Here is a 12,357-nt window from a genome sequence, read left to right on the forward strand (position 1 = left end):
TCCTGACACTTAGCTGAACGATAGGGTTGTAAGCGCAGAAAACTCGCTGAAACTCGAGACTACGCGTATCTTGAGTTTCACGAACGCCAAGTGGGAAAAATGGCATCGTGGATTTATGGAAACGCAGAATAGCGATATTCTATCGAAACCAGTATCATCGCTACAGACGTTCTTTATCCGGTAGGGTGTCGATTGTTCGTGGATTTTCAAACGTGAAGCACGATTTCGAACGATAGCTGATAGATCTCTTTATTGTCTACCGACAGGAAATTCTGTTTGCCATTCGACAACAATATGTGCTGGCGAATATTCGATCGCGTTCCACGTGCTACAGGTATTCACGCAACATGACATCCCCGTGAATAAACAGATGCTGCGTATCGACCGTGTTTTAGCCACTCTTGTTTCCCCTTTTCTCTCTTTTTTGCAATTTTTCTAATGGAATGAAAAGAAAATCTCTCTACAGAAACAGTATCGCGGTTTGTCGAATTAATTTCTATTATTTACTTACGAGTATTTCTCTTTCGATCGACTTTTTTTTCATTCCATACGCACTGCGATACTGTCATTAAAAATAGATTTTGTGACCGAGTATGGAGCCCGAATGTTGAACGATAGTGTTGTCTAAATTCTCTCTATAATTTAAAGGATCATTCAGAACGAGAATGGAACGTATCGAATAAGTGAGTGCGAATGATTGGCGACTAGTGTGCTTCGTTCATTAGCGCATATCTAGTTTTGCTGTACGAGTCTTGTGCTTGTTAACGGCGCTATAGTATTTCCACTTTTTATTCTACATATCTCCAACAGCTGCGTTTTCAATATAATAGAATCGCGTTTTTATGAACTTCTTTTATTTTAGTTACATGAAATTTTAGTTACGGTTTGGTTAAACGAACTGTTGAATGAATCTACTCATCCGAATGTGAAATCCTATTACATAGACGAAAATAGGTAGTGAGAGGAATCAGTGGACCCTCATTACATCAACTACAATTATATAAATTATATGTTTCCCAACAAGTTCGTATAAACTTCGTTCTACTATACTCTGATACATTGTTAGACTTTGAATAATCCTACGAAATTCTGACTGCACCACGAAATTCTAATCCTCAAAAGTGATATCTGTCTCATCAGATATAAATTTAGCCTAACGGCGAACATCAAGGATAAAAAATATAAAGCGAAAGGGTGGAAAGTACTTACCTATCACCGTTAAATTGACTTTGGAGTTTCGTGTCTGGCCGATCTGGAAATCGACGCGACACCTGTAGATGCCAGCGTCCTCTTCCCTTATGTGGTCCACGCCGAGTTCGGCCGGTTTCTTGTCCGGCATGAAATATGCTCGATTCGAAAACACAGTGTCGTCCGACCATCGTTCGGCAATACCAAAATCCCGATCCCTCGCATCGACACTAAATGAACATACGACAATTTAAAATAAAAACTGTTGAATGAGAAAATAGTAACAGTGACTTATTAATTATTATAAAAAAAAAAAAGAAACGGCTGTTCCCACACGACGACTCATATTGAAGTCTTCAGCAATCAAATCGCTCTACGTTTTTAAAGACTTCATAAGCACATTTTTACCGCACACGCAACTGTATTTCACGTGTATTATACATATCGGTCTACACGCATATCCTTTGAATCAATCCTCAAATTTATACATCATTTATTCGTGCAAAATTAAGATACTAGATACGACGTTACGTCTTTGTGATAATATAGTAGGAACGTAATCTAACAATGGTAGTGGTCCTCCAACAATGATCCGTTTATTCAAGCGAGACACAAGATACCAGATTTCGCATGAAGAGTTTGCAGAGCGCTTAAGACGAGTGTAGAAAACGGTGCCGAAGTTTTATCATAATTATTTTAATTAACGTCACAAGCGGATAGACGTATGCCCGGAGTATCACGCTGAATAAATTAAACTACCATGAGGTAGCGCGAATGAATCAGACAGTTTTAAATGTAAACGTCAGACGTGCGCGTTTTAAGATTCCCATTAGTTTTGGCGTTAGTACGACGAGCTCCTTCGTACAAAAGGTGGACGTATTTGAAAAGCAGCGCACGACTACAGACTGAGTCGCGATAAAAAACGGACTTATGAATATGAACTATAACGCGAGCGCCCCTCATTCGTTTCTAAACACGTATAATGAATTTTCTAGTACTATTCAGAACATAGAATTTAACTGTGATGACGAAGCGGCATCGTATGGATGTATTTATTATCTTTTCGATAGAGGTAGAAAATTTTAATAAAGAAAATTAATGGCTGACAAAATAAGAACTATTGAGAAAAACTGTGGCGCATATAGATATTTCGAGCATAATGTAAATTTTATTTATGAAATGTACTAGTTCTATGCAAGGGAATTGATTAATTCTAATTTGTAATTCGTTAAATATAACAATATCAGTTTAATTGTATAAGAAAGTTCAAAATGCAAACACGTATATATCGTTTTCATGTTGCTTATACGTTATGCTGTTAAACGAGCGAAAGCTTTAACTTTGAAACATAATCAATGAAGTCACATAGGCGAATCATTGAAGGAGAAACTCCGGTTGACCGTCGCGACTCGTTCGACGTGGAATAAATTTTCTGTCGCGACCAGACTGCTGCTTGCCTCGCTCGATATCGGCCACACTAACCTTGCGCCTCGTCGACGACCTGGTTTACCAGGCTGTCGTAGTCAGATAGAGAAACGACCCACGGCTACTTGATCGTGCACATAAAGGACTGTGTACAAATTGATTTGCTTCTTACCTGTAAACGGATGTACCGAGGTCCTCGCGGTACCACAGCACTAGGTGCACCGAATCCCCTTCGTGAGTGGTTGATATGTCGCAGGGAAGGTACGTTGGATCACCGACAAGCGCCACTATGTGCGATATCGGGACTGAAACAGAGAAAAATACGAAACTTTTACTGGCGATGCCGATTTCTCATTAATTTGGATAAATCTATCATAATTCGCCTGAAAGACGAATAACCATTTTTTAGAAAAAAATCAGGCGATGGCAGTGGTAGAAAATTTATTCAATATGTTCAATTTAGAGTTTAAATAACGAACAATATAACAAATTCGGGTATGACGTATTAAATAGGTATATTTCGAAAAATGTTGAGTATCTTGAGCGAAGAAACCTATGGCGAGGAACCAATACTAAATCTGAACTAACTTAAGATCTTCTACTATCCTTGTGAGCTAATGGCTCGTGGTTTAATGCTCCTTAACTTTCAAGGCAACGCAAACTAACGCTTCCTTCACAGTATCATCGATGAAATGGTATATGTAACTTTTTTGCAAATGACAACAAGAGACGTTTCTACTTGAAGTTACTAAGAGATGTTGGAGTAAGAAATACATGATTTTTTGTATGTTAATATACGTCAATGAGATAGTATTGTATGAAGCGCGTTGAAAGGCTAAGAACTTTTTGGTGGAAACTTGTCAGTCACGTAATCCGGAATGATGATTTATATTTTGCGAGTCCCTCGGCTCGGATGAAGGAACGAACTTAAGATTTATGGGCCGCCTTCTCGCAGCCCAGCCCAAAGCAGCGACTCGCGTAGCGTATCCGTAATGCACACCTGCATGTTTATGCGGCCGAGTGCCGCGGACCACATGCAAAATTCAGAAAACCGATCCAGAAGGCATCGTCCTCGGAGAACGTATTTTCTAGAAAATAATCGCGATTTATGTTTTACTTTGAGAGTTGTAAATGGTAATGTATTTAGTTTAAACCGGTTATTTTAACTATGGAAAAGGAGAGATATCAACTGTCGGGACTTTGACAGAATTTTACGGTTTCCGATTTATTTTATCTTTTTTTTTGTTCTCAGAAAATTTAAACTTGAAAACTGACAGTGCGTATATTTAAATAGCATAAAAATAAGCACGTACATTTTTAATAGTTTCCAACATGTTTCTATTTGACTACATGTCGTTAACATATATAAATTTTTCCATGTTCTATTCACAGAACTTTTTCTCCATTTGTCACAATTTCTACTCGCTGCCGTAACTTAACTGCATTTTCCTTATAGGCAGCTTTTACAGCCTTTGCAAGGCCGGTGCAAAATTATATTTTAGAGGAAGTATTTCTTTCTTGGCGCTTATTACGACCATTCAAAGATTTCAAACGTTCCTTTTCCAACGCTCTATATACGACCATTAATTTCTCGAAAATTCCATCGCGACGTTCGGTTGGGAATTCCGAGAGTTGACTTTTCCGACGAGCCGGGAAAGTCACGCGTCCCTTGAACAGCGCAATACCGCACGGAAACGCGCGTTTTCTGAAAGCTCGTTTCTCGGGTGAAATGCCGCTTCTGTGCTCCACGGTCCACATGAAAACCCTCCTACTTAACCAGTTGTTCTGAAAACAAAAGCGAAAAGAAATGAAGTGGAGGAACAGGAAAGAAATACATGAAATAAAACGAAACGAAGACGCTCTACTCGTTGTCGTTGCCGGGAAAACGAATCTCCAGTTGTCCTCCAGTGACCCAGATGCGAGCGTTCTACGATTAAAGACGAGCGTACGAAATGAGAAATCATCGTTTTACATTGCGCTCGCGGCGGTGAAAGCATTGACCTCGCGATCGACGCATTATCTTCGAAACAAATGGATACTGTACCCTACAGCAACGATGAAACACGCGTAGAAACAAAAGGTAGCTATTGGTTGGTTTCGGACGCGAGTTATTTATCGCGTGAATGGCTTTAATCGCGTGGATGCTGCATCAGCTTGCAGCCAATTTTCTGATTAACTGGGATGAGCCTGTTAAGAACGTTGGAACGAAGTTTGTTTACGCCAGACGCGCGATCTGATGTTTCTTCTGAAGTTATTTGTTAGGCTTTTAGTTATCTACTGATTCGTGTTATTACATTTTTTGTTTCACTATATTATTTGACTGTAACTTGACTGACGAAATATGAGTAGATTTGATGAGAAAATTTAACTGCTTACTCAGTGAATGAGTGAGTGAGTGAGTGAGTGAGTGAGAGAGAGAGAGAGAGATTTTTAGGAAATTCCAAGTATCTTTCCTTTCTTTTGAGAGACACGAGTGTAATCATCTCGACAAGTCTGACCAGTTAACGTATCTGCTACTGTGTGTATTACTCATTTTATACGAAAAATATTCAACGTAGAAAAGTAGCTGACTACTATAACGTCTAGTCACCAATGTACTAATATCGTCAATTAATTAATAGTTTATGGATTTAGCAAACACATTCATAACGTTCGATAATCCCCAGTGTTCACACTCAACGATATCACATTAGTATGATTCCAGATTCGTAAAAGAGATCCTATCGTATCACTAGAAAGGAAAAAGTGGTATCGTTTTACTCAGAGATTCGCATTCGCTGCCTGAGAGCTCTGGTTAGGTTCCTTCAGCCTCTACGTCTGTTTCCGTATCCAGCGAAGCCAGAAAAGAACGTGGTTTTCAGCAAAGCAAGCTTTGGAGAAACGTAATACGCTTATCGCGTTTGCACTGACCACTGAAGATTCGCGATGTAACGTTATCATCCTCTACGTACAAGCTTTCTTTCCTGAAATTTTTCTTTCTCTTTCTCGAACGTGTGGCCTCCTCTTTTCGCATAATCGGGTCGCCACGAGAGCAACTGGTAATGAGCATAAAGCGCGCGCATGGAACATGCCAGGTGAACACGCGAGGCGCGCGAATGTTTGCAGAACGACGACGGGCGTGTTCAAGCGGCTGAATGAAGTGGCGGAGAGCAACACCTAAGCAGGCTAAGATACCGGGATTAAGTGGTATAGGCCGGTACTTAGTCGGCAGATTCGATCGTGACCTCGTAACTTTCGTATCAAGTGGCGCGACTCGGTAATTAGTCGGCCGGCGCGATGTCTTAATGCGTATAATATCGAGAATTAAGCAGCGCAGGACGTGTAATTAACAGGTGTGCGCAGAAGTTCGTAGTATAGATTAAGTAGTACGTGTCAATAATTAGCGGCACGATAACTACACGCCTCACTGCCGAGATTAAGTAGAATAGATCCGTATCTGTCGACCCGGTGCGTGGATTATCATGCTTCAGTGACGAAGCTGTGTGAGTAGCGACACGGTTTGTTAAGGCTCACGATGGTGTGGGATTAAGCACAGCTCTGTGTGTTGATTTCCTTGGCGGGACGTCTCGCGGAAGAACAGAACGAGCTTCTGTCAGACAGCGATGATTTAATTCCTGGTTGGAATTGTTAAGTTGGAACCAATGTACGGAGATTTGGATTACGTTGATTATCTCACGAAGTATGAACGTGTTAACGCAATAATTAATCTGTAATTTTTTAAGTCAATTTATAACATTAGATTTTCTCTACAGCGTTATGGCTAGAATAACGAATTCAAATTTTATGCACCACTCCGTTGTTTGTTCCTTAATCGAGCACTTCAATTTGTCTGTTCTAATTTTCTTCGTTGCAATTTGTAAATTGAATTTTATCAGTGTTAACTAAGAATTCAAATTTCTATCTTACACGAATATCCTATTTCAAACGTAACTCGGAAGATCCTGTTCTCCAACGACTGAACAACACCGTGGAATAAATTATTTCGGGGCAGAAAATTGCGAATTCTGATTCCCCGTAATCTCCGCTACTATCTCCACGAGATCCAATCAAGTAATCGAACATTCATGAATTTCGCCCTGCCAGGTATAAAGAGGATCCTCCCATGGAAAATTAGGCCGCGTAATCCCATCGTATATTCTATTCTTCGAATCTGTGGTGGAAGAGGAAGTTCGAAACATTCGCCGTGGAAATTGACGAGAAGTTTCGTTCTTCGATCCAACCCCGTCGATTTTCAGACGATACCACCTCTTTACTTTCTCTTCGTGCTCCCTTTTCTAAAGCTTGTTCACCACCTAGATGCGTCACATTCGAGAATATCGGGATAGAGGTTGCGGCTCGGACGCGTTATCCGACCGACGTCTATCATCCTCGCTATATTTGTCGGATTTCAAAGAAGCAAAATGAATAGAAATACACAGGGGTTGAGGAAGAAAGAGGACACAGGTCGCGAATCCTCGATTCGAATTCGTTCTTTCTGTCAGCCGGTGAAATATGATTACACTCGAGCGTTGCTTTATTGATATTCGAGCATGTTCCATGGGATGCCGGCGTGACATTCGACACGAGCCGGTCGGTCTCGCCTTCTGCCTCGTGCAAAATGGTTGGATCGATGTAACGCGTTTCGCGTTCCGCGACCTCTTTTTTCCCTCGCGCCACTACTGTCCGCTCTGCGGGCTTCATTTCAGATGCGAGGCAAATGTAGTGGCGTAACGTAGCGTCTGATGGGAACATTTGTCACGTGGAGGAAGGATATCCGATCAGGTGAACCAATATGATACCCGGCGGTAGCGAAAGGGATGGAATTTCGCGGACGAAATATAGTTGCCGTTTATTGTTATCGTTTGACTCTTTCAAGGAATTGTTCCCTTTAAAGACACTTTAATTAGATTTTTAATTAATTTTCACTCCTCTGGAAGCAACGTATAATTGCTTCTTTGCAATTTTCTAAGGTAGACGTCAAGTATTTCACGCTACTCTCGATGCAAATGTTTAATTAAAGGAAAGAGGCGGATAGATGTTGGGTCGCAAATGGACCAAGAAATGCTGGCAGATGATGTAATCTACACGTAATTACAAAAACATTTAGCATATAGCCCGAAGATCTTATGGCCTCACGGGGATGGAAAAAAGCGAGGGGCATGAAGAGATAACCGGCAGTGTTTTAAAAAATAAGTTACAAAATAATTGCATACGTAGCCTGTAAAAGACTCGGCGCAGTTACGAAATTACGTGCTTCAATTAATTTAAAGTGGACCTTCGTGCTCTGGGCTGAACGCCGTCCGCGTCCTCTGTTTCATCAACACCGTTTACGCTTCTCCTTTTTTAATTAACCGTGAGACACGAACGACCGGTTTAATTCCTTTTAGCTCCTCCCTTTTAATGAATTATAATTACCCCCGGAAGGATGCGATTTAATCGAGCGACACTGCAAATAGATCGACTCAGTTTCCAAGTCCTAACTTGTTGAAAGTGTCTGCTCGTGCAGAAACTTCCGAGAATGCTTTGTCTTTTGGTTCCTGTTCAATTTTAGAGTTTACGTTTTCCAGTTATTGTTGGCCTCTGAACCTTTTCGATCTTTTCATTTACCATTGGGCGGTTTAATTATTTTTGAATTATTACAAAGTAGCCTTAATTAAAACTTGGGAGATATAATAAGGAGACGAACGTAACAAAATAAGAAACAAAATGGAATATAGAAAACATGGAAAAGTATATTAAGAGACGGAAAATAAGACAAGATATTCTATTTTGGATATTCTATTATCTGGAAGTAATTTCAATCGGAAACAGAAATTCACTCGCTTTTCGAGATATTTAGTAGCGACCTCTAATGGACACAATTATTAATATTCCTGTGGCGCTGAACCGCAACTACGAAGTCCTCTCTGCGAAATAATCTCATCGAATCATTCAGGGAATTGAAAGGTATTTGGTAATTTGATATAATATCCAGAACGAAACCGACTGTATTAATATAAAAATTAAATAAAATTCGTTTATTATTTTATGAATAATTCAGAAATGACCATTAGCTAATGGAATAAGCATGCTTCTGTTTCATTTTCATAACCCGTGCTGCGGCATGCGTCTCGAGGATTAGGATTGCGCCTGAGGAATGCTGCAGTTAAGAGACCTCTATAACAATAAAACAGGTCAGTAGAACCTCTTACCTTAAACTGCCCGCTGTTCCACTTTGCTTGAGAAATTCGCGATCGCGTTTCTTCATCGAACTGCATGGTTATTTTTTCGAGGCTTTCGAGGATCCTCGTGACGCACGTGATCATCTGAACGATTAGTCAGTTTCATTCATCTCAGTTCTACCAGAAACTGATCATTCAAAACCGAATTTGACCCAGAGCAGGATAATTTTACGACGAACTAAATCCTTGATACGTTAGTTTGTCCAATAAATTCGTACCGTGATGAGTTTTAACACATCTCCCGTAACATTTGTCCGTGTTTAATCGAGAGCCGGTACATTGATTTACATATATCGAAAACTTATTTACGGTGAAAGTATTTCATCCTGTCGTAGTTGCGTAAACTGACTCGATCGTCTGCAGTAAATAAATTTTGATCTTGAAAATCGGCACATTCTGGCCATCCTGGATGAAAATAAAATTCGTGACCTGTACAAAGAAATTTTATCGAAATTGATAATGAATATTTCAATATCGGTCCATTGATATCTCAAGAAAAAGGCACGGATATTAAAGCAGAAAACTTCGGAACAGCAGCGCGATAAACTGCACGAACTCATTGGATGACCTAATAAATCTAGAAAAATTTAACTCAAAACTGCCCGAACAACTTTCGCGTTCAAGCATCTTGAAACACAGCATCGAAGTATTCCCATTCGGCGGAAAGCACTGCTCCGTCAACCTTGAAACAGCTGCGGTAAAAGGGCACGAAGTTCGAGAAGATCTCTTTCCATCGAACGATATACCACATGTCGTTTTTTGCGCGGAAGCCATGATTTTTTTTTATCAGACAGCTGTCTGAACGTACAGTGGCACGCGACAGTATTCGAATATCTGTAAACGTTTCTATCTCTTTTCATTATATCTCTAATGCGTACGATACGATACGTACAGTACGATTATTTGATAAAGTAAAACTATCATCTACCTACTCATCATCTCGCTGTTCGTGTTACATTTCTAAAAATATGAATTTCCATAAATATACTTGATCGAATCACGACAGTCGTGTCTCGTTACAGCCCCAATGAAACTTTGAAATATTTCATATAATACGTACGAGACAGAATACAAATACAGAATAGAAATACACTCCTCGTCAAAGAGATAGCCCAGGTGAGTTATCTTTAATTTCTCAATGACGAATGTAAAGTTTTTCGTCTGTAACGTATAATATCAAAACATTATGAGCTCAGGATATGTGGCTTGCTGGAAATAAGTCACAATATCGTAGATGTTTGTATACAACAAAGAAAAACTATTCCAAACTAAGGTCGGAATGATAACACACTCTGTTAATATGTTTAGAAATTGCTCAGTAGTTCATGATCTATCAACGAGTAAAGATTACAGTACAGTATTATATAAATTATAAATTTGTAAGTATGTAGGATGCGGAAAAAAATTAAACGAGTCCGAAAAAAAGCAAATTCTTGAACTAAAGCAGCGACAGTTATCAGTAGCAAAAATATCGAAAGTAATAAGATGAAGTCGTAAAGTAATACACAATTTCTTAAAAAATGTTGAAGATTATGACAAAACGAAAAGTACTGGTCGGCCGTCATCGTTATCCGATCGTAATAAGCGAACAATTTTGCGTGTACCTTCCAACTCACAGTTAACAACGAAGCAAGTAATGGAAAAATCTAGTGTTAGTGCCAGTGTTTCAAGTGTTCGTCGAGTTCCACTATCCTGCAAAGATATTAAGAGGCTAAAATTGAAAAAGAAACGTTCGTTAACAACGAAATACAAAGTAGAACGTTTACGCTTTGCAAAAGAAAGAATGCATTGGAAAAAGAAATGGAAATGGGGAAGGGTACTATTTTCAGACGAAAAAGATTCAATTTGGATGGTCCTGATGGGTTCCAATATTATTTTCATGACATAAGAAAAGAGACAATGTCGGCAATTCGACGACAAATGGGAGGAGGCAACGTGATGGTTTGGGCCGGCATTAGCTATTTCGGCAAGACAAGTATCAAGTTCATCAATGGAAGAATGAATAGTGTCCGATACATAAATTTAATCAAGGAACAAATAAATAATTATGCAGAACTGGACCTGATTAAAACTTTCAACAAGATAATGCATCTGCATACACATCAAGATTGGTCCAATCATATTTTAATGAAAATAATATATCTGTTTTGCCTGCACGCTCCTCGGACCTTAATATTATTGAAAATTGCTGGGCAGAAATTGTTCACGACGTATACGCGAATGGAAAGCAGTATCAATACGTACAAGAATTAAAAAAATGCAATTGTACGCGAATGGAATACGTTAAGTCAAAATTACATCCAGAAACTATATAAATCGATACCAAATCGTACAATAGAAGTAATAGAAAATAAGGGGGGATGTACCCATTATTAAATAAGTATATATGTTTGATAAGTAATTATTGTCAGTTACAATTTATGTTGATTATTATTTTCAACGAACCGCATATCCTGAGCTCATAATGTTTTGATATTATACGTTACAGACTATTATACGTTACAGAGAAAAACTTTACACGCGTCATTGAGAAATTAAAGATAGCTCACTTGGGCTATCTCTTTGGCGAGGAGTGTACTTTCACGAGTCACTGTAATAATAATTATCTAAGTGTTTCGAGTCCTCACGTCCTCGAAGCTCGTTCATCTGACCGTGCGCATGGACGCACGAAAAGCTGGCCTGACATTTCACGGCGTATCAACGAGCTGCGTACACTATGGCCGCCACGGCGTCATGCTGTTTGTCATATCGCGGGAAACGTGTACATAAACGGCTGTCGCGATGGCAGCCAGAAGCGCACCGCCGGCTGTTCGAATCGATAACATCAGCCGAGAGAGAAACGCCTCCGCTTAGGCTCTAGCTCCGATTTTATCGTATCAGACGCTAGTTGGACCCTTGATTAACGCACCGCGTCGAAATCACCGTGTTTGACCATCACCAGGCATGATTGCGGCTGCGGATGAAGGATAGGTGTTGGATCGTGAATCGTGAAGGTGGTCGTCGTGTTGAATGAAAATTTCGGAGAAATTATGGGTTTCCTTATCTGGTTGGTTGATTCACGATTCGAGGGCTTCAAAGTTTGTTCTCGGTTTTGTCGACGTGTAAAGGCTGATAGACGTTAGAATTGATTCTTCCAATTTGTAGAAACAGCGTAATGTTATGGATTTGTAGTTATAATTGCATGTATAATTCTGAGGGGAAATTGTTGGACAGGTTGTACAACTGTTGCACTCGAGTTTATGGTTATTTGAACTTTTTGATATTGAAATCAATACGTTTCGTGAGACTTCAAGGCTCATATTTGTCACTGAATGTATTCTCAATCTCTGCTTGAGATGGAGTCAAATACGCGAGTTTCTAGATGTGTAGCGTTTCGAGGGATGCAAATGAAACGTCGGAACGGTTATGAAATACGATCACGTCATTGTTCCGTCGATGAATTTTCGAAAGTGGATTTGTGTGTTTCAAGGGAAATTTCCGGCATGTTATTTTGCCTATAAACTTCGAAACCAACTAGTCGGACAAAAATTATAGAAACGCATTA

At 39.6% G+C, this 12,357-nt stretch overlaps 1 protein-coding gene across 1 annotated transcript in view; it reads right to left on the minus strand.

Annotated features, from left to right (window-relative positions):
• Window positions 1-12,357, minus strand: part of LOC117236688 (neural cell adhesion molecule 1) — a 306,271-nt gene that overhangs the window by 88,842 nt on the left and 205,072 nt on the right. Inside the window, exons 2-3 of the mRNA XM_033499841.1 lie at window positions 2,786-2,918; window positions 1,210-1,418 (exon numbers count right to left, since the gene is read on the minus strand). Of these exons, the coding sequence (XP_033355732.1) occupies window positions 1,210-1,418; window positions 2,786-2,918 (342 nt within the window). The remainder of the gene's footprint in view (window positions 1-1,209; window positions 1,419-2,785; window positions 2,919-12,357) is intronic.

This window comes from Bombus vosnesenskii, unplaced genomic scaffold (genome assembly GCF_011952255.1).
Source record: "Bombus vosnesenskii isolate JDL3184/JDL3185 unplaced genomic scaffold, Bvos_JDL3184-5_v1.1 scf7180000013351, whole genome shotgun sequence".
Lineage (NCBI taxonomy): Eukaryota > Metazoa > Arthropoda > Insecta > Hymenoptera > Apidae > Bombus > Bombus vosnesenskii.